General features: G+C 51.5%; 1 protein-coding gene and 1 long non-coding RNA gene across 3 annotated transcripts in view; one reads left to right on the top strand and one right to left on the bottom strand.

The window, feature by feature from the left end:
• IGHMBP2 (immunoglobulin mu DNA binding protein 2) overlaps positions 1–22308 on the bottom strand; it is a 46668-nt gene that overhangs the window by 19921 nt on the left and 4439 nt on the right. The window contains exons 5-8 of the mRNA XM_063331459.1: positions 14517–14680; positions 13912–14112; positions 9859–10006; positions 7410–7584 (exon numbers count right to left, since the gene is read on the bottom strand). Coding sequence (XP_063187529.1) covers positions 7410–7584; positions 9859–10006; positions 13912–14112; positions 14517–14680 — 688 coding nt within the window. The remainder of the gene's footprint in view (positions 1–7409; positions 7585–9858; positions 10007–13911; positions 14113–14516; positions 14681–22308) is intronic.
• LOC134514129 (uncharacterized) lies at positions 16250–22117 on the top strand. 2 transcript variants are annotated; one of them, XR_010070655.1, is made up of 5 exons: positions 16250–16803; positions 18705–18916; positions 19036–19163; positions 19574–19693; positions 20726–22117. It is a non-coding gene; the product is annotated as an uncharacterized LOC134514129 (long non-coding RNA). The 2 variants fall into 2 exon arrangements; XR_010070654.1 differs by having other exon boundaries at positions 19574–19628.

Raw genomic sequence — 22308 nt, forward strand, 5'->3', positions numbered from 1 at the left:
CGATCCTTCTGGCAGCCCAGATTCATCCCAGCTAACTTTAGACCCTTCGCTGAGGCCCCAAAAATAGGAGTCCACCCACTTCAGGTCTGCTGCCATCAATGGAGGAGAAGGGGGAGGTAGGCGGAAGGGTTTGAGTCCTCCGCGTGAATCATCCCTGGAAATAGCTTATCGTTTTCCATTAACCAAAAAGGAGCCGGCAGGTGACTCGGTGCCGTAATGAGATCTCTGGAGATACCTAACAAGGCGGAGGTAAAGGATTCTGCCTTTGTGTTGCACCTCGCAGCCTGCAGGGACTGTGAGAAGCGCAAAGCGGTGCTCTCCAGCCCCGGCTTCATTTGCACGGTGCCGGGGACGGTGCTGTGGAGGGGAAACCCCTGTTATCTGCCGTCTTCGATAAAGCAAATGCTTTTACTGGGGCAGCAATTAAAAACAAGGCCAGAGTTCAGATCTGTAAGGAAAAGAGCTAATAATTTTTTTAAAGGCATTTATCTGAAATGTAATTGGATTTCTCAAAATAAGTTCTAATTGATCAAAAATTATTAGCTTTTGTATTTAACTAGGAGGCTATTGAGCCAAACGCTGTCAGCTGCTCCGGCTGGACCTCACCGCACGCCTTCTCCGGCACAAGCTGCCTGCGGGGCTCAACTAGACAACAAGAGAGCATGAAAGAAAGGAACTCTCTTCTTTCAGCATCAGACAGTTTTGCTTTCTACCAGGATAAAACGTGTCATCCCGAATTTTTTCTACAGGACAAACGCTGTGCATTGTGCTATTTCAAGCCCCTGCAGATTCAAATGTCTGTCCAAGAGCCCTCTGCTCGACGGAGCTGCGGAGCTGAGGGACACGCTGGTCATCTGGAAAGAGGAGAGGGGATTTTTGCTGCTCCCAGCCGGAGGCGAGGACTGGAGGGGAAGGCTCCAGATCAGCGCCTGCCTGATGAGCACCCCATTCCGATTCCTGTATGTACCGCTAACGCCGACCAGTGTACCCGTCTGCCATTAATACCTGTGGGGCTGCTACCCAGGGCTCCCGCTGAGATGAAAGGTAAAGCCGTAAATAGCTCAAAAAGCTTTATTTTTCCACTTGTTTTTCTGCATGCTCTGTCTTGCAACAGGCATCCACCTGAGCAACGGGCAAAGCTTGAAAACACTCAATTTAGAATAACTTTGCGTAACAAGATGCCAGCCCTTAGCGGTGAGGGGAAAGACAGGAAAGACGGACTCGCAGACGAACGCCAGGCTGGGGTTCAAGACACCTCGCTCAGTCCCTGAAGCCATCACAGGTTTCCTGTATGACGTGGGGTGAGATGGGGACAATAATCCCTCTTGCCCCTTCACTCTGTTTATTGAGATGGTAACAGGGACCATCTCACACTATATACACCATGCCTTCCACAACGGGTATTAGCTGGAGTTTTCCAGTGCTAAACTAACATACCTCAATAACAAATACTGAAAGCTGGGCTTCCTCCGCTTCCCTCCTGTGCGGCTTCTGCTGTGGCCATCACGTGATGGCTTTCCCCGGGTTGCAGGAGCAAACTCGGCTCTTGGCTTTGTCATCTATTCTTACGGAGTTGCAGATTTCCCAGACTTTCACACCGTGACGGATTTGCTTCACGGCAGCTAATAGGTTTCCAGAGTTAGTCGGGGAACTGGGAGCCGGGCTGGCACGGGCAGCAGCATCACGGCAGCTTTGCCTTGGGGGCGAACCCAGAGAGACTTGCCCGGCGAGCGGCAGCGTCGGAGAGCAGAGCCCATACTTCTCCCAAGGACGCTGAAGTCAGCTCGGCTTCTTGCACTTTGTCTTCCAAACGGCGACCGTCTGCGCGGCTGAGCTCTGGTGACTGGTGGCTTCTCTGACCAGCACCTGGGTCGTGGACGTGCTGATGCCTGGAGCAATAACTCTGTTTAATGGAGCAAGCTTTCGGATCATAATTTACTGGTAAGCCAGGCTGAGATATAAATCTGTTAACACTATTGATTCACTGCTCTATTTTATTTTAAATCGATTGAACTGTAGGAAGGGCACGGAGTGACACAGTGTTTAAATATCCCCAAGATTTCTTGCCCAAAAGGGACCGCCCCACGAGAGATGGGAGCTGACCTCAGGACTGACCTCCCTGCAGAGCTGCTCGCCCTGCCGAGGCTGAAGATGTGACTCCCACCCACTCTCTCTCTTAATTTACAAAGACCAGTTCTTTGTGCAGCTGGGATTTTAAAGACACGGAAAGAAAACATGCAAAATGCACAACAAAACTGTCAAGCTCTTTTAAAAGAAAAACAATGGGAACGGCAAGGCCAAACAGCTTGGTCCAAGTCACGCCCATAGGGTCTAAGGAGCAAACCAGCGTTTCTGAGGGAGAAAGAGGACATTATGACCGCCTGTGACCACAGCGGAGATGCAAACTAGTGGCAGTTTTCCACTGCAAAGTCAAACGAACTCAAAACCGAGGGAGAGAGAAGCGCAACTGCTCAAGCAGGGCCAGGAGGAGACCCAGGGGATCTGCAGCAGATGGGTCCTACCGACAAGGAGCTCTCTGCTGTCGTCTCCACGGTGCAGCACCCGCGAAGGTTCCCACCTCAGCCATCACGAGGGAGCAGCGGAAAGGAGCGGGGCAGGTGATGTAACGCTCTTCTGAAGAAAGTCTGCCTCATTTCAAAGAGGGGCCAAAACTGACACCAGCTGAGCGTTCACCCATAGTAACAGAGTTGGCGTTTCTACCACACTTTGCCCTCAATCTGACAGTCTTGGGACAGTAAGTCTCTAGGCTCCGTTCCTGGGGCTGGCCAGCCCTGTCTGCCTCACTAGGACGCCGCTGCTGGCTTAGGACCACGGCGACGGGTGAGCATCTTCATCCCCCTACAGCTGCTGATGGCGCAAATCAGCATTGCTGTGGGAAGGGCTCTGGGCCCCAGAGATGAGCAACTGTGCTTCCACAACCAGAAGCGTCTGCAGGGGAAGGGCATCCAGCTCCTCCTTCTCTGTTTATTCATAATTTGGAACAACTTACTGGCACGAGCAGAGAGAGGCGTGAAAATCTCAAACCAGTGCCACCGCTCAGAATGGCAGCCAGGATGAATCCTGCCGGCCGAGCACAGCACGAAGACGGGGGCATTATGCACCGACGACACAGTTTCCCTGGTGGAGACGACCAGCCTCACGCATCACTTAAGGAAAAGAATGATAACCTGAAATCAGAAGGACTGAACTGCAAATTTCTTCTTGCTAGTAACCAGGTGCTTACTCCAAAAAGTACCTTGCGCATCAGGCGAGGAGCTCTTCTCTCCTGGGAACGGCTTTGTTACCTGACTCCAGATTAAAGCAATTCCCTACCGGCGGGCTAATAACATCTGCCGGCTCCGCAGACAGTACAGCCCCTCCAGCTCCCCAGCCACGGCCAGCCGCTTGGCTTCTGCGTGGAGATAAAATTATTTACTCCCAATTTACAGATGGGGAAAACCTGGGCCCAGAGACACAGCCCGCACCTCCCAGGGAATAGCCAGCGAGACGGAAGGAAGGGGGTTGGGACGGGCTGCTCCTGCACTTCCCCAGCCCAGGCACAGCCGCCGGGCAGCGGAGGAGTGAGCGAGCTTATCACCTGCCCGGCTCCGCAACGCAACCCGCGTTTGTGCATCTGATAAGGGTAAAACGAGGAGACAACACCGTGCCTTAACGTTATTTGCGCCGTCTCTCAGCCACCTGCCGTGAGCCGCTGCCTCCCCTGGATTTCTCATTTCCCTTGTTCAAAATTCAAGTGAGATTATAGATATGTACCTTGCTCATTATTTTTTTGGAAGCAGGAGAGAAAGATTATGAAGTCAGGCCTATTTCTCTGCTTCTGCACAATAACGGTTCAGGAATTGCAGCTCTAGAGCTAGATAAACATGCGCACATTTATATTTTAAACTACGGGCAGGCTCCCCGGTCCTACGCGGAGTATCCCCTCGAAGCCCAGGCAATTTCCACTAGCCACAGATTTCTGCCACAGACTAATTGCTCTTAATGAGCATGTTGTAGGTATTGTGAGGTTTTATAATCACTGTGGTGCGTGTGATAACGCGTTGCAGCATCTCAGTGGGCCAACTCCCACATTAATGTAATAAATAAATGTGGAACCACAGAAGCAGAATTTAATAAAGGGAAGACAAGCCTTGGATTAAACTAAGCGTAAGCCTGAACTCACTCTACAGAGCCTGCAGTCGGCCAAGAGGAGGTAAACCAGGCCACCCTTCTTGCCAGGCGCAAGGAAACCTCATGTAGAAAAACAGATTATCTTTCTTAAAAACAAACACTTAAAAGTTTATATATAAATACTGGTCAGAACATATAAACAGAACATATAACAGAATACATAAATACTGGTCAGACACAGAATTTGTGTCTCTGTTTTGTTCACCTTCACCTTGCTTACCGTTTTTCTAGCTGGAATGGCTGACGTGATTGTTTTAAACTGTTTTTTGAACAACCTTTCTAACCAGTCTGAAAATTACTTTGCATGACAGAGAGAAAACGAAGAATTCAAACCAAGTGCTGCTAAGCAAGCAGAATTGAACAAATATCTCTGCTGAAGATACGTCTCTCAGGAAGAACATCTCTTAGAATATACACAATTTTGAGTAATCCAATAGAAGCGCGTAGCGTAAGTACTCCTTCTCACGTAAGAGAAAAAGCAGAGCACACAACACAAGCTCAGCACGTTGAATTCTCTGGAGCCGGGGCACGTTTCAGGCGATGGATGGAAGGATGCAGACAAGTCCACAGAGAGCGACCGCCAGTCCCCCAGCAGAAGCAGCAGCACCTGCCCCGGTACAGGGGCCGTGGCAGGCAGGGGAAGGCCCCACATCATTCCAGAGGCTTTTTGAGCAGAGCTGTCTCCCTGATGCTGCAGAGCTACCTCTGACCTTCCCAGTGTGACACATCTCCCTGAAACACGGCTCGGCGTGAGCTCCTGCGCATTCCTCCTGCCTCATAGAATCATAGAATCATAGGGTTGGAAGGGACCTCTGGAGATCATCTAGTCCAACCCCCCTGCCAGAGCAGGGTCACCTAGAGCAGGTTACACAGGAACATGTCCAGGTGGGTTTTGAATGTCTCCAGAGTTGGAGACTCCACCACCTCTCTGGGCAGCCTGTGCCAGTGCTCTGCCACCCTCAGGGTAAAGAAGTTCCTCCTCATGTTTAGGTGGAACTTCCTATGTTCCAGTTTGTGCCCATTGCCTCTTGTCCTGTCCCCGGGCACCACTGAAAAGAGCCTGGCCCCATCCTCCTGACACCCACCCTTTAAGTATTTATAAGCATTGATAAGGTCACCCCTCAGACGTCTTTTTTCCAGACTGAAGAGACCCAAATCCCTCAGTCTTTCCTCATAAGAGAGGTGTTCCAGTCCCCTAATCATCCTCGTAGCCCTCCGCTGCACCCTTTCCAGCAGTTCCCTGTCCCTCTTGAACCGGGGAGCCCAGAACTGGACACAGTACTCCAGGTGCGGCCTCACCAAGGCAGAGTAGAGGGGGAGGATGACCTCCCTTGACCTGCTGGCCACGCTCCTCTTGATGCACCCCAGGATGCCATTGGCCTTCTTGGCCACAAGGGCACATTGCTGGCTCATGGTCATCCTGTTGTCCACCAGGACTCCCAGGTCTCTTTCCACAGAGCTGCTCTCCAGCAGGTCAGCACCCAACCTGTACTGGTGCATGGGGTTGTTCCTCCCCAGGTGCAGCACCCTACACTTGCCCTTGTTGAACTTCATAAGGTTTCTCTCTGCCCAGATCTCCAACCTGTCCAGGTCTCTCTGTATGGCGGCACAGCCTTCCGGTGTGTCAGCCACCCCACCCAGCTTGGTGTCATCAGCAAACTTGCTGAGGGTGCACTCTATCCCCTCATCCAGGTCATTGATGAATATGTTGAACAGGACTGGACCCAGTACTGACCCCTGGGGAACACCACTCGTCACTGGTCTCCAACTAGACTCTGTGCCCCTAATCACAACCCTCTGAGCTCTATCTTTCAACCAGTTTTCTATCCACCCCACTGTCCATTCATCTAACCCACACTTCCTAAGCTTCCCTATGAGGATGCTGTGGGAGACCGTGTCAAACGCCTTGCTTAAGTCAAGGTAGACCACATCTACCGCCCTCCCCTCATCTATCCATCTAGTCATGCCATCGTAGAAGGCTATCAGGTTAGTCAGACATGATTTCCCCTTGGTGAATCCATGCTGAGTGCTTCTGATAGCTTTCCTTTCCTCCACCTGCCTTGAGATGACACCCAGAACGAGCTGTTCCATCATCTTTCCAGGGATGGAGGTGAGGCTGACCGGCCTGTAGTTCCCCGGCTCCTCCTTCTTGCCTTTCTTGAAGACTGGTGTGACATTGGCTTTCCTCCAGTCCGCAGGCACCTCGCCTGTTCTCCAGGACTTTTCAAAGATGATGGAGAGCGGCCCAGCAATGACTTCCGCCAGCTCCCTCAGCACTCTCGGGTGCATCCCATCAGGGCCCATGGACTTGTGAATATCTAGATGATCTAATTGGTCTCTCACTCGCTCCTCGTTGCACCCCACCCTCGTTGCACCGTGCCTCGTTGCACCCCACCTCCCCCTCTGCCCTGCTTTTTCTGCAGAGGATCCTCTCCGCTGCAGGCACACAGCTCCTAAGAAAGTGTGGGACAAGGGCAAAAGGCAATCTCAGAGAAGGCTGGGAATTTGGCTACTGGACTGTGCCCCTGGTGCAGCTCAAAGGACCCGTGCGGAGTGAGCGCAGCAGTGTTTGAAAGGCAGACAGCTCCCTGTCGTGGTGTGAGCAAGTATTCCCGCTGCGAATGGCCAGGATCCCGTACGGAATCGCCTCTGTTTCTGGGGTTTGCTTTAGCAGCTCTACCAAGGTAACCCGCCTAAAGTTGCTCCCACAAAACTGGATGCAACGTGTGGACTCCTGCAGGCACCGTCTCCGCTCCCGCACGGATGAGAGCCCCACGGGCAAGCGCCACACGCCTTTGAGAATTCCCAGCAACTCCAGAGCGGGGCAAAGGCTGCCCGTCGGATTGCTCTCCCTCTCTGCGAACTCCAAACCCTGGCAAGCCCTGGAGCAGGCGCCCAGCAGGCGCTCAGCAGCACACGAGGCGAGTCTCCAGCGCCGTGCTGATCACGTGCACTTCGCTATTACGTGGCTCGCTCGGCAGCAGGTAAAGCGACCGAGCGTCACGTCCTGGTGCGATAGGAAAGCCCGCTCAGACGGAGCGCGTTAAACTTGAAGCAGTGGCTATCAGCAAAACAGGTGTGAGGCAATTCTGGCAGTGTGACCAAACCCAGCTCACGGGACATACCGATAAATAATCCACATTAATGAAAAGTCTTGACACTTGAGGCATTGGGAAGCATTTGGCTGCATAAATAAGGGACGGCGAAGCGCTCCTTACTTGTGAGAGAGGATGGTGGGGGGAAGCTGCTTGTGATCCCCGGCCAGGACGCACTTGGGAGCCCTCAGCAGAGGCACCCAGCAGCCGGCTTCCAGCGCCTGCGCACACTCGTCTATCACCACCAGGTCAAAGTGATCTTCAGGAAGCAGCTTCAGTGGGCCGTCGGAGGAAGCACCTGATTAAAGGAGAGGGTGCAGAGCTTAGCCGGGGAGCACAGAAGAGGAGCAACCTCTTTTTTAAAATAAACCGCACACACTTTAATTGTGACTGAGGGAGGCGGGTAAAATAATGTTTCTTTGCAGAGATTTAGAAATGCAGCTCTGTAGTCCATGCCAAACACACATACATTGATATGTATACGTCAGAATTGGTTTTGCCAATTTCTGTTTGGCCTTCTTTCCCCTGGCATCTGGGCCCAAAAGCTTCCAAGTATCTTTGAAAACCACAGCAAAACCAAGATGGCAAACAGAACAATATGCTCCGATACTTCACCCAGAGCAGGAGCAGAGCAAAGGCACTAATGAACACCCACTCCCCTTCTGCCCTCAAACGCAAACACAACTTCTCACCGACTAAAACTGAACGGATGATGGACCGGGGATTCGCCTTGCCTGAGGCACCCAGGGGCACCCCCAGGGAACGATGAGCCGAGCCCCGGCTGTGCAGCTCTGTCCGTGCTGGTGGCAGCCGGAGAAGGGAAAGCACAGGAGACTTCCTCAGACAACCACCGCAAGGGCTATTTTTTTACATCAGACTCCCATCTGTAATGTCAGCCAAATAACCCTTACACAGGTCCTACCACAATCCAGACGTGAGCCGACAGTGACCCACGCACTGAGCAGCACTCTGAGTTTCGGAGGCATCAAAAATCTCACTGCGCTTCATGAGAAAAGGGATGCAAAAGGAGGAGAGGAGGGTTAAGCATGCCAGACAAGGAGATTTTTCTTCATGGTGTTCACAGAAATGTTTTCTCAAGAGCTTCCGTGCTGTTGCAGCGCGGCTCCGAAAGCAGCTCTGATGAGGGGGGATTTGGCTTTGCCGCTGTAAATCCTGCTGCCTCTCCAGCTTTGCACCACTGCAGCCAACTGACACACCGTGTCTGCCTTTGAAAAATTTTTTGCCAGCCTATACGAACCCACTCTGGTAACAAGGGACGTACAGCTTGCAATTTTGCCGTGCCGAAGGTGAAAGGAAAAAGAAGTAGAAAGGTCCTCTCTATCTAAAAAGCCTGTGCCAAGGTGGCAGGCAGCGGGGCGGACGCTCTCCTTCCCTCACAGCCCTGCAGCTCGACTTGAGCTTATCGAGCGCCCATTAACTAAAGGTCACCGGTGCCCCTCTGTTGCCATGATTAAATTCTCTCGCAGCTGAACCTAGCAACAGAGCACTTTGGCTTGCATAAATACTAATTCCCATCAAACTACACGGTTTCAGACAAATACCAAGATTGCTTAACTGGGAAAACCACAAAATCCCACCCCCTTGTTTGCCCGCCACCTCCCGCTGAAGCAGAACTGCTCAGAGCTCACGCTGGCTAGCGAGCCCCAGAGCGCCGGGAGAAAATCACATCCGATCAACGCAACGGTCAGCAAAAAAAATATCAGTTTTACTGAAAAAAGGAAACCTCCCCCTGCTTTTCCAGGCAAAGTTAAAAGAAGTGAGGGGCCAATTCCCAGCAAATAATGCACTGGAAGGATTTACCTTTCCTTTAATGTTGACACAAGTAACTTGTGAATGCCCCATGAGATTCCTTTTTGTGACCTAAAATCATTGATGTTTCACTTCAGAAAACAATCCCTGAGCAACCAAATCTGAAGAATATAAGTGGGCCCTGGGGCATCACACATCTGATCTAGAAAAGTGCTTCAGCAGGTGTTAAACTCCAAGCACTTACGCTCCCCTTCGATCGCGAGGGTGTTACTTCCCCCTTGTAGCTGTGCCTACACGTGCTGCCTGACGGATACCGGGAACCGTTCCCTAAATCCCATGTCGCTTACACCACTTGGTGACTTACAGAACTAACCAAATACGTGCAGCCTGAGACCAGGCTATGGGAACATGTGCCGTATTCCATCACCCATGGAAATAATCCAAGCAGGAAAGCAATTCCATGTGACTTAGGAAATCAATAAGCAGATTGCACACCTCCGCTAGCACTTGTTTACTCACTGGAAGCTCAGCTCCTACGCAGAGCTAACGAAGGTGGGCCACGCTGGCTCACACCAAAGGCCATTCTAGACCTTCTTTGCCAAACAACAACATCACGTGCTGGAGTGCAAGCAGGGAGAATCCCACTGGGGATGCAGCAAAGCTCACCGAACTCCCAGGATCCTGGAGTGGGAAGACTAAGGCTCCCTCCTGTCCTGGCAGGATGCTGCACTGCGGGGCACAAGGTTCACCTGAGCCCTGGCAAGTGAGGTAAAATACAGCAAAGAAACAGAAGATCTCGCACCTGTATTAGTAGCAAGGACAACACTGGCACGGGTGAGGGCTGCAGCCATGGCACTTTCTTCTCGTTCTTTCAGCTCCTTTCTCAGCGCCTTAATCTCACCGAGAAAGTGGCTCCGCTCTCCCCTGTCTTGAGCCTTTTTGGATTTTGCCTATGAAATAGAAAAATCAAGATAGAACAAACTGTTTCTAGCCCTCGAGGTAAGTTCAGCTTCTCAGATAACCAAAGAACCCAGGTACAGCATGGCTTTTCTGTGTCCACCATGACACCTGGGCTCATCGTAATCGGCCCCGTGAAACGTTGGTTTCTCTTCCCTCTCCCTGCCAGAGTCCCCTCCTCCACCAGCGCTGCCTGAAGCATACGGAGTATTTCTGTCTGTGCAAGAGACGGACCGCATCGATACAGCCCCAGGCCCTGAGCATGACGCAGCACAATGAGAACACTGCTGCCCGTCAGGCCACCCAGGAGCAGCAGGAGTAACACCAGGGCGCAGACAGCGATTTCTCAGACTCAGTCAGTCCACGCTTAACCTCCTCTGGCTGCACATTTCGATAGTCTTGAATTATGAGCATAAAGCGTTGCGGAGTTACTCGCTGCCCTTAAATCCTCTGTCCAGTCTTCCTGCTCTGCCCTGTGCTTTTTGGGCACTTTCCCGGTGCCCCAAAGACCAGCAGGGAGAAGGTCAGATGCTTCAGTCCATCTGACGTCCGAGTCTATGCACCAGCCAAAGCACCTGGGCACAACGCAGGGAGTAATGTCTGATGGTGATTAGGCTTAAGGGGAAGAAGGGTCTCGCGCCTTTGCTGGCTGAGGAACCTGGACTTCCTATCCCATTCTGCTCCGTCGCTCGGGGGAAGCGGGGACCCTCTGCCTCCCAGTGACCTTGAAGCAGCAGGGCTCCCCAAGCCGACTGCACCGTGTCCAGCCAAAGCAGCAGCTCTGCGTTGCTAAAAAGGCGCCTCGGAGCCGCTCTAAATGATTCACAGCAATATCTAGACAGGCTCATGGCTTTTTTTAGCAATGCCTCTTAACTATATCTAACACACCAAATCATCACCACTCGTTGCTAGCGCTTCCCCAGCGACAGACCAGCAGCTACAGGAACAATGGCCAAGCTACTGTTCACCGCAAGTCACCTTGAGAAAGCTACCTGTGCTTTGGATTATGGAAATCTGGACTATTTCCTTGGAGGTAAGGCTGATGACTTGAGAAAGCTGAAACGGCTGCAGACAGAAGCTTTTCTAAGCAGCCAAACCAATAAGACCTGATGGTTCCTGTGATCATCCTCTGTATGGATGGATTCTCCGGTGTCTAACGTGGTTCAGCTCGTATTGCAGCCTTTTCCCTAGGAAAGACGTTCATGCATCTCGCCCCTCTACTCAGCCACCTGTCTGGGTTACACCTGTAGGTATTTAACACCCGTGAAACCTCTGCATGTCTGCCAAGTGTAGTCAAAACGGGCTGACAGGCCCAGAAGTTAGCGGGGAGGGATCACAGACAGACGCGCAGGTAACGGGATCCCACAGGCATCTTTTCCTGAGCCTGATCTAAAGGGCCAGGGCAGGCGCCAGTCCTGAGCGCCACTGAGCCCGGGGCCAGAGCAGACCGGCATCGACTCCCTCTCTGCCGGAAAGAGAGGAAGATTAGAGAGCAAAACTGATGGTGCCAGTAGGGCCAAGTTCAACGTCTGTTCTGCAAAGAGATCTAGTTAGCAAATTAACAACGGCAACTGCGCTCTGACGTTGGCTGGTGACATTAGGATCCAAACGCCTGGCCGACTCAGCTCCGAGAACCCTGTGGGCGCAGGGAGCCCCGTCCCCAGGGAATGGAGCAGGACAGCCAGCCCCGAGGATAGCGCTTGGCACGCGGGGGCCTGGATCCCACCCACCCCTCGTTAGCACTCTGTGGGTGCCAGCAGGCTCTAATTGTCCTGACCTGCCTCATCTGAGCGCCTCCCCCCGGCCCCACGTTGGTCTGGGAGCTGCATTTAAGGTGGGACCTTGCCCCTGCCCTGAGCTATAGGGTTGTGTCCTGACCCTGGTGGCCTGGCCACCTTCCAGAGTTGATGGTCTCATCACTTCGGACCTGTCTGGTGATCTGGACTAGATCTGCTGGCTGACCCTGCTCACCACCACTGCACCCGTGCTGCCTTTCTTGCTCAGGTGCTGGGGGACTGCACCCTTGTTGGTGCAAAGAGCAGCCAGAAGCTGATGTCCTGGAAAGCTTGAAGCCTGAACAGGTGAGAGAAGGAGACACAAAGGGGCAGAAAATGTGCAAAGAGAGCACAGGTTTCCATTTATGTTACTAGTTCTCTTGTGGTTGGGGGTAGTGGTGAAGGAAAGGCGTGAGAAGAGTCAAAATGTGGAGTGGATGAAGAAATTATTACAGGGGCAAGTAGGGGATGTTGCAGGGGAGAAACTGAGGCAGGATGGGGGGAAGATGGGCCAGGACCTCAGAGGAGGGCTCTCTGCAGCCCAGAAGGAAGGAGATACTAATGCATCAGGTGCATCTTCTGTGAAAGACCTGGTCATGGGCAGCTTAAAGCACTGCTATGCAAGCTGGACTGCAGCAGTACGTCAGCTCTTGGGGCTTTGCTTGGTATCTGGAGGCAGAACGAGCCTTGGTGGCCAGTCCCTATCTCCCATCACCACGCACCCCTTGCTCTACGGAGGCAGCAGGTGGAGACCTCCGTGCTGAAGGCTCTGCTTTCTCCCTGATCTCTCTTCTACTATGGAAATCAGCAGTGAAAAAACCTCCTCCCACCTTTCAAAGTGCCTCACAAGGAGAGGAAAGAGGAAAAATAACCATGGTTGGGAAAACTGGAGCCACTGCCTAGTGGTGGCTGCAGACTGATGTTCCTGGAGCTGAAAGCCACGTTTGCTCTGCGTCGCTTCATACAGTGACTGTGCAGTGCCTTACTGAAGGGCAGGGCCAGCTACGTCCCAGCATGTGCAGGGGTACGAGATGCCCTCCTGCACCTCTGATGGAGACAGGCTCGCTCTTGAGCCAGATACATCCGCAAAACGGCTGCGGACGATGCTGCTACTGGAAGGGGAAGCGGGGGGGAAATCTAATTAGTACCAAAGCCTATCATCTCACATAAAAGAGCGACTTTGTAAATTAAGTTTAGGAAAATTAGGTTGGGAAGGAAGAAATTAAGGACGAATTTTTATAGTGTGTACTCTGCTTTCTACTTGAGGTGGCTGAGAGTGGGAGGGAGTGTCAGGACAGCCAGACATCTTGTTAGGAAGTGAATTAATGATGTGAATGTTTCTCTCGCTCTCTGGTGAAGAGGACTGCATGAACGATGCTAGACAGATAATCCGGAGAGCAGGGCACTGCAGCATCTCCCCACGCAGCAGCAATGACTATGATTTTGCCACTTCAGTGAGGAAATCGGATAGCAGGAGTTTTGCCCTCGGCTCTTTCTCCAGCAGACGAAGACGAGCCCTGGTGGCGAGTGCCCGAGGAGGCTCGGGCAGCCCCTGGCAGAGAGGTTTTCTCTGAGACACCGTCTCAGGCCAGAAGCCTTCCCCAGTTCCCTTCCTCCAAGGCCAGGTAAAATGCTTCCCAACCAGAGCAAATGGGATTAATCAAGGCCGTGCGTATCTCCAGCTGTCACTGTTAGCCCCCTGCACTACGCTATTTTTCCTTTCCCCTGAAGCAGCCTTCCTCCTGCTGACTGACCGCAGAGAGAGGCTCGTGCCCACCAGTGCTCCACCCCTGCCTGCAGGCAGCAAGATCCAGACTGGGAGCATCACTGCGGGCTCCGGGTGCCCTGAACCCACAGACACCAGGTTCAGCCAGGCTGCAGGCTGGCAGCACGCTGCCTGTGGCTCGCATGTGACTAGTCACTGTGACTTGCCTCTGGCCACTGATTTTTTTGGGGCAACCTGGCTGCAGTGATTGTCTTCTAAGAACATCCAAGAAGCGGCAGGGTTGTTGTTCCCTGGTTTTAGAGGCAAAGTAGCCTGCCTGGCTAGCAGATCGGGTATCGCTAATCTAGAGAGCTGGCACTCGGGTAACCCCCATGAGGTATGTTGCAGGGACACGTACAAAGGCCTGGTCGATGTCCTTCCTGATATCCGCCACTATCTGGGCATTGTCACCACGGGCCAAGACGGCATCCAAGGAATGCTGCTGGATGGGCTCCAGCAGGCGAGCAGGGTGCCCGAGCCGCAGGATGCGGGCTTTGTAGCCAGCCAGCCTTTCCACCAGGTTGTCCACAGCAACGTTGGAAGGGGCACAACACAGGACCTGCAGGGGAGAAACCAAGTGCTTGTTACGGCCAAGGACAGCAAAGCGCTGGCACAACAGTGTCCAGGCAGCAAGACCCTCAGCAGAGAGAGGGAGACCAACACTGATCCATGGGGAACAAATCACTGACATCTCCACAGGCTCCAGACACCAAAGGCAATTCTCACCCTGCTTTGAAGCACTAGTGCAGGGTCCTCAATAAAGAGCAAACCTGAGCTTTTGAAGCCTCTATTTGCACCTAATTTTAGCTGACAGGGGAAACTCCCGTGTCCTTGCAATCCCAGACAGACTCTGCAGTGTAACACAGCTATTGCTGGATCTGCTCCAGCTGCCTGGGAGCCCAATGAGTTTCCAAAATCAACCAAGGGGATCACTGTCACTACCGTCCGGCCACTGGTACTCACTTTCAGGCCTTGCTGTACAGCTTGCAAGATGATCTCCACTAGTGTTGTGGTCTTCCCTGTGCCAGGTGGTCCATGGACGATGGCAAGCTCCCTCTGCGCCAGTGAGAAGGAGACGGCCTCCCTCTGCGATGCATCCAGCGACTCATTGTAAAGCTTTAGAGGCTCTGAGGAGACAGCAGGAGATTCACTCGGACTCAGCCCTAACCCGGGGGCTTGCGGAGCAGCACAGACCCAGCAATACAAATAAGAAGCTCTCAGTAGCTGGCCCAAATCAATTCGATAACGAGAACAGCGCTCCTGGGGAGGAAGGTATGCTGTGTCCCACCCAGGTGGCTAAACGAGCCCAGGCTGGTAAAAGTAAGGCTTGTTCTGCTTTCAGACCGAGCAGGGGACCCATCCTGCAGCTGCGTCTCCCACCCCGCTATTTCTCAGAAGGAGCGAGCATTTGTGAGCACAACTAGTCTGTATCGCGACTTCGCAGCATTTAGAGAGGCATTTACTTGCTGTAACATCAAACATGTAGGATCTCCTGGGTGTGGAGGGTGTCCGGGTTTATTTTAAAGGTGAGCCAACATATTTAGTAAACTTTCAATAAAAAGAGGGAAGTAATTGATCTTGCAAAGAAATCGCTCCCGTTGCAGTTAACAAACCCAACACAGCACTAGAGCCAAAGCAGCAGAAAAGAGCAGTCCTATATTGCTCAACAATGCCCGAAAAAGAAGGCAGGAAAAAGATACAAACCGGCGATATAAATGCTGAAAACTAAAATTAGTTTGGGCTTTAATGATCAGAAAGGAAAAAAGAGAAAAGATATGCAAATTGCATTACAAGAGAATTGGTTTCACTGCAGAAGAATGAATTCTCAAAAGCTGCTTTTTACCTCCCAGACTTATCTAATTTAAACCCATATTTATTCTCATCCCCCATAATCCTGCTGCTAATCTCCTTGTTCATTATGGAAGTTAATTACAGCAGGGATGATGATTCATTATTACACTGAGGTTTACTGAAAATAATGTTCCCACGAAAGCTTATGTAAGACCAATCTCTGGGCATCGTTCCCTGCTGGGCATCATGTGCTTTATCACTATCTTTGCGTTAAGAGCTGGATTACAAGCACGCAAGTTTCCCCTGGTCTATGGCAGGTTAACTTGTGTGCAACTCCCGTGCAGCCTCTGGCTCTGACTTTTGAAGCAGCGCAACTAAATGAGGGGTCAGAGTTAAACAAATAACACTTGTTAAAAAGATGCTTGGCGAGGAGGAGAGAAACACCACTACGGGCACTTTTTCCTGTTAACCTGCCTCTCGCTTTATACGTAGCTTTTGAGTTAGCGTGCTAATGACTAAGAGAAGACTAGGAAGCATCCCGTGGGCCTGGGGAAAAAAGAAAGAATAGCTTAAAAACTGCAAGGCATTTCCCACAATGAGGAACAGCTGGGACGTAGGAGTCATTGATATTTCCTTGCCCAAGGAATGAGATCAGAAACAGGCTTCTCCACACGCACGCCCTCTTCCCTTTTAATCACAGGCTGCCGAGCGTCGCTGTGTGGGCAGGTGGGAGATGGGCTCTTCTGGGCTGGGCACCGCAGCGGGGAGGAGGGGGCAGAGCCTCTGGGGGGATGCTGTGGCTCCTCTCAACTCTTCTCCATCCACTAGCTGGGCTCTACGTCGGCTCACCTGAAGAAATGCGGTTTACCCACTCCAGCAGGGCTGGCCCGAGAGCTCTTTGTAAGCATCAGTTCGGGTTTGCACACACGCTCCCAGAAGACACCCGTTAACCCCGCTCTAGCCCTGTGGGTCAGCTCTGCATCGCTGCCTCCTGCTCTGCGCAAGGGTCCCCATCTCAGCCCCCAGCAGAGAGCGCGGAGGGGATGAATGTCAATCTGCATCCTTGGGTCTCGTTGCTGGTCAGGTAATTCAGCCTCTGATGTGCAACTTGATTGAGGAGCGCAGCGTTGAAAAAATAAAAACCAATCACCCTGTCCATCAAGATTGTCCCTCCGGCAACAGTTCCAGGAATCGAGACACTCTTCTGCGTGGTACCGGCGGTCCAGGTGAAGAGGTGGGCTGGAGGGTGATATTCAAGTCCAGGAAAGGAACCAAACACAGCTCCTGGGAGGAAGAGCTCACGTTCTCCAGAGCTGGAGGCCTCTCACTTCTCCATGTACCTTCCAAAGCCTATTCCTCACCGTCAGCGTGTATGGGCACCAAGAGCAAAGCGGACCCCATGACCAGCTCCTCCACTGTACTACCTAACTGCAGCCAAACACGGATGGACAAAATCTAGGTGGGTAATTAAGCCTGAAGCAAGGAACTTTCCCTGCTCTCCCTGTGAAGGATGTGGCAGCCGAGTTGTCTGGACTGCTTAGTTTTCCCCATGGATCCCAAGGGCCTCTTCGTGGCCCCTGTGATGACAAGAGGTATCACGCAGCAGAGGGAGAAGGAGCATTTAAGATTTTTGCAAGTGACTTGTCACATGCACTCGACTCATGCCAAGAAGTCGAGGAAGTTTTGCACGGGTCCTTCCCCCGTGCTCTGCCTACTGGCTCAGCTTTTACTGGGGACAACCCTGCCTTTTAACTAGGCTTTTTTTTCTCCCTTCTTTTTCTTTTCCAATGTCTTTTTACAGCCATAGGCATAAGTAGATATAAGCCATGCCTTTTGAGCTCCACGTGAGCCAGCTAACGTGTGGGCGCAGAAACGAGCACTCCCTTGCTTTTTCTAGACCAGGACTACAGGAGAGAGAGGGTGGCTATTGGCCATCTGCACAGGATTATGCCTACAATAAAGCATAACCTTCTTTCTGAAAGCAAAGGGAACGGCCCAGCCGGCAAGCAGAGCAATGCTGGCCTCTGCTGGCAAGCAAAGCCTCTCTCTACATCCACCAGGATGGGCAGGGGGCCCTGCGGACGTGCTGTCAGCACGGAAGGGGTTCTTGTAGGAGACCTCTGGTGTGAAAGCTCCAAATGCTTCTGGGCCGTGAGCGGAGGTTAAAGTGGAAGAGAGCCAAGCAGAGCATTTCTTATGGATGGGCTTCTGGATTTTGCTTCCTGGAGAGCCTGAGAAGAGCAGAAATCCTGTTCAGTTCAGAGTCTGCCTTTTAGAGAACTCATTCTCCCACTTGGTTTCCTTGCTGGAGGCAGAAGGTTAGGGCTGGAAACACTTTGTGGTGGGAACCAGTCCCATTCTTAGCTGCAGATCCCATCTACCCGCTGGTGATGCCTTCACATGCTCCTTTCCACTACTCCATGGGTTATTCCTCCCAGAGCCTGTCTAGTGTTTTTGTGTTATGCCAAGGATATTTATTCTGAGTTGCATTTTTAAGTGTATTGAAAGGACTTAGGCTTTGGTGTGCAGTGCTATAGGTAACGCCTCAACCTATACACAACCCCAGCAGCTCAGGAGGAGAGATGAAAAGCACAGATTCAGCGCGCAACTTCAGCAAATACAATTCTTCTGGCCATGCAAGGGGAGGAGGCTTGTGAGAGTGCTCTGAGGTTTTTCGTGACCTCCACTAGCATTTCAGCTGTGCCCTTTGCGTAGGAGAGACAGCCTCCAACACACCCTGCCACGCACCAGCCACGGGGGAGCCGCTTTCTGAACCACAGACAGCCCCCGGCTGTCCCTCACGGTTCAGATCCCAAAACGTCTATCAATCAGCCCTGGACCTGCTCAACCCTGAGGCCAAACATGCTCCTGGCTACACCCAGAGGGACAACCCAAGCATCCTGCAGTAGCAATGGTGCGACATTTCCTCTTCCCTGTAGAGGCCATGGGATGAGAAGGCTGGTACAAATTAACTTCAGGCTTCTTAGGGTCGAAAGTCTGGCGGTTTTTTTCCCCAATTACTGACAAACATCTTATACAAGCCCACCCCCAAAATCCGTGCTGCAGGACATTGCTGCAGTGGGAGCTGAGCCTGTACCCATTGCTACTGGGAGGGATTCATCCCCCACTACTGAGCAGGATTTTCCTCACAGCCTGGGAAATAGCTGTGTGCAAATTAGCGTAGGAGCAGCCACTCTGCCAGTCGTCGGGAGCTGGGTAAAAGGGCACTACATTGTTTTTGTCATTATTACCCTTCTGTGCATACTGGTGTTGTGTTTTTAACTAAGCCAGTATCATGCACTGGTCAGACGCCAGCAGCCACTAACTACTTCAAAACCATGTTTCCATTGGCTTTATCAGACTCCTTCTCAACCTAATCGGTTGGCAACTGGATTCAGGCACCCTCCTGGGATGACACAGACTTTAATATAGATGCTCCAGGCACAGCATTTGGCAGCCTGCTCTCCCAAGATAACCCCAGCAGCTGCGATCCGGTCAGGAGAAGATCACAACGCAGCACAGCAAAAAATAAGGAACTAAAAGCTATTTGCTAGATAGGCCAGAAGGCTAAGGTAAGTCTTTTTGGGTATGCCCTAAAGAGGCCCTGTATAACCAACCTTTTGGAAAATTAAAAAAAAAAAAAAACAACAAAAAAACCCAGCAAACAGATGCTTTTCCCTTTTCCCTCCAGGTTCCGAGGCTCCATGTTGGGAAAAAGCCACCAGCAGAAAGCACGGAGGGAGCAGAGTGTGGCGCTGAGACTCCACTAGCTTTGCTGCTGGAAAGAACCACCGCGTCCCGCATCTTTCATCGGTACTGGTGAGTGCTGCGTTTGAACTCTGCAGGGTGTGCTGCAGCCCGGGTACTACAGCCCGCCTTTTTGGGGACGCGAAGCTCACACAGCCTGCTGGCTGTCTGCTGCCCTTTCCGTTCACACCCCCGTAAAGCTTGAACTTGCTGACCAGTTTCTAAGCAGTTTGATATCAAGTCCCTACACGCTTTATGAAAATGCACAGCGGTATCAGAACCCACCTAAAGACTCCCACAGTTGAAAAATTAGGCTTCTAATTTTTTCCTCACACTTAAAAAAATCAGATTTAGCATTCTGCTGCTGCACATATCACTTGCTGGAGCCTATTTTGCTCTTGTGAGAACACCCTTGAACATCCAGGCACAGAGCTGGGTGCTTATGATTTCCACTGACCCTCTACTTCTCAATCTCCTTGCAGTTTGGTTCTTCCCCACCTTTTGTACAGCAGACAGTGACAAATGCTCCCCCTCCAGGTACGGATCCGATCTGCTCTGGGCCTTCCTCTTCTGCAGACGTGTCAGGGCTAGCTTTTTCTCCGGTGGGTGTTCACGTGGTCTCACTCCTACCCCTGGCTTTCTGGGCTTCTGACTGGAGTGGAGCTTATATTACATCCTGGAATGGTGTTAATATAGATGTGTGTCTAGACAGCCAGTTTTATGAGATATACAGAACTTATTAACTCAGAGTCCTGACGGGTTTGTCTGAGATCAGATAATGGATGGGATGAGATAGATACAGGAAAGCATCTCCCTAAGAAACCCGGCTAAAAGATGCTTGGTCACGACAGGAGATGCTGCGCCATGGCGGAGAGGCAGCCTGAAATGCTGTGGGGTTTTTCTGTCCTTCCATCTCAGAGCACGCTCCTGGGAAACACTTGCTGCCTTTTGCAGACAGTCCACACATCTGTGAGTTTCTGTACTATTTGCAGAGACACGTTCCTGTGTCCTAAGACATGGGGTATCTGGGGAACTGCACGTGCCACCGTGTAAGTGTAAGAGACAAGACTTATCCAGCCAGCTGCTGAGTGCCCTCCCCGTCAACCCAGTGGAGGCTGGCCGTTCAAGGCACCTTGCAGGACCTATTTAAAGTTAAAGTCATTATTATTTAATTCCTGGCTAGTATAACATCTTTCTAGTTCGGGAGAAAGGAGCTATAAATTGAGAAGGTAAATGGACGGCCCTTCCGCCCTGCCAGAGCGTTTTGCTGTTCTCAGGTTATATGCTGCCTTCTCATATTGCATCTCCTCTCTCTGGCTAATGTGGCTGAATGTTTCTATCTATCAATATTCCCAGTGCTGGGGAGATGTAAAATTCATCTCTCTGCTTAGTTTGGCACATCTGAGCAATTTGGTGAAATGGAATTTTTCTTCATTAGAAAGGCACTTCTGCTACCATAAGGGAAAAAGCAGAGTTGAAGCTGCTAAGAAAGTTAGTTCATTAAAATTTAATTATTTTATCCAATATTAAAAACCTGAGTACAGAAGGTCCCTAGGTAGCCAAAAGGCTAAGAGGTTTGACTCAGACTAAGCACTGACTGGCACTAACATGAATTCTCGACCCTGGGTACGCAGTCTCAGGACCCAGCCTGAAGGTACACCGCGGGAGTGGGAGTGGGTGTGTGAAAGAGGCAAACCGCTGTGGGCAACCAAAGCAAAGGCAGCGACAAGCCACGACAGCAAGCACAGAGCACGCGGAGCTGTGGTGGGGAGGGAACGGAGCAGAGCCCCGGCCAGCACGGCGCCAGGCAGGGACGCATGGTGTCACCCATGTCACGCTGCTGAGTGGCGAGAGCTGAGCTCTCTGCATGGCTTAGAGACAGACTGCCAGCTCCATCCACCCTCCGCCTTCGCTCCCCGATTTCTGCGGCCCAGATGATATTTCCTTTCTGCCAAGGGACAATACTCATTAGTAGCTGCCGAGCACTCAGATATCCTGCTGATCAGAGGCTTTGGTTTCCCCGTGGTTTCTCTCAAAGGGTAAGCTGTGTAACTTTGTCTTTCACTTTTCCAAAGACTCACATCAAAAAAGATGTGAGTAAAAGGGGATTCTACTTATACGCAATTTTTTGACAGCTGTTCGTAAAACCAAGTTGCGAGGTTTTAAGTATTTGATAAAACCAAAGCAGCCTGCGCATCTCCAACTTGACTGAACACAATCAGAAGGCTGTAAAAATAAAAATACAAGTGTTCTCATGCTGTTTCAAACCGCAGTAGTTCCGCAGTCACTTAATTCCCATGGAGGCAGAGTTATTGGATTTTCAATATAGAAGTAGCACTGGCAGTTTCTGATCTTTGAAGTTTATGGATGGGATTGGGGCAGGAAGCAAATAAGAAATGCATCATAAACTAAACTGAATTTCAGATTCATGGATGTGTGCAAACAAATTCCCTCATCGCAAATCTTGCCTGTTTTATGCCGGAGTTCAGCTTTACTTGGTACACTCTGAGAGGTGAGCACTAGCTAGCTGAATAGTCTCTCCGCCAGCAATGACAAGTGTCTCTCCATGAGCAAAGTGTGTCCAGTGACCCATAAACCAGTACGGAAGGCGTTCAATGCTGCCAGTTGCAACCCCACTTATTGCTCACGTTCAATGCTCGGGTCTTTCCTGGAGCTAAGTAAGCTGCGTGTTTGGTGTGGATAAATCTTCACAAAGATCCAAGGTATTTGTGTTCCCATGGGCAATATCAAAGAACTGGTCCTGAAGTGAGAGACCACAAGCACCCTTCTCAGCTGGCCAGCCCCAGAGACAGGGCTGGGAGGACTGGAAGAGGAGTAATGGCAGCACAGTGTGGGAAGTGCCTGCGCAGCCATCACTCAGGGCTCTGGCTCTTTGCCTCTGTCAGATGTGACATCTGAAGAGGGAAGCGTCCTCCTAACTGGGCAGGGACAGAGTGCAGAGCCCTTATCCTGTAGGTTGGGAACTTCAGGCTTCACTGATTGCTCTGGAGAGGGAATATTTCCCCCCACTTTCCCTACAATAACTTCCTATATCTTTGCTTAAAACCAGCACGATAACAGCGACATCGCTGCTCTTGCCAGTCCATCTGAAAGAGCTCTCCACTGCCTAACTCTCCGCTTCACGCACCGAGGCAGACTAAAACCAGTAGCGGTCTCAGTGCAGGTGCTTGGCTGTGAAGCTCCAGGGGCTCTGACG

The sequence above is a fragment of the Chroicocephalus ridibundus genome, chromosome 4 (assembly GCF_963924245.1).
Source record: "Chroicocephalus ridibundus chromosome 4, bChrRid1.1, whole genome shotgun sequence".
In the NCBI taxonomy this organism is placed as follows: domain Eukaryota; kingdom Metazoa; phylum Chordata; class Aves; order Charadriiformes; family Laridae; genus Chroicocephalus; species Chroicocephalus ridibundus.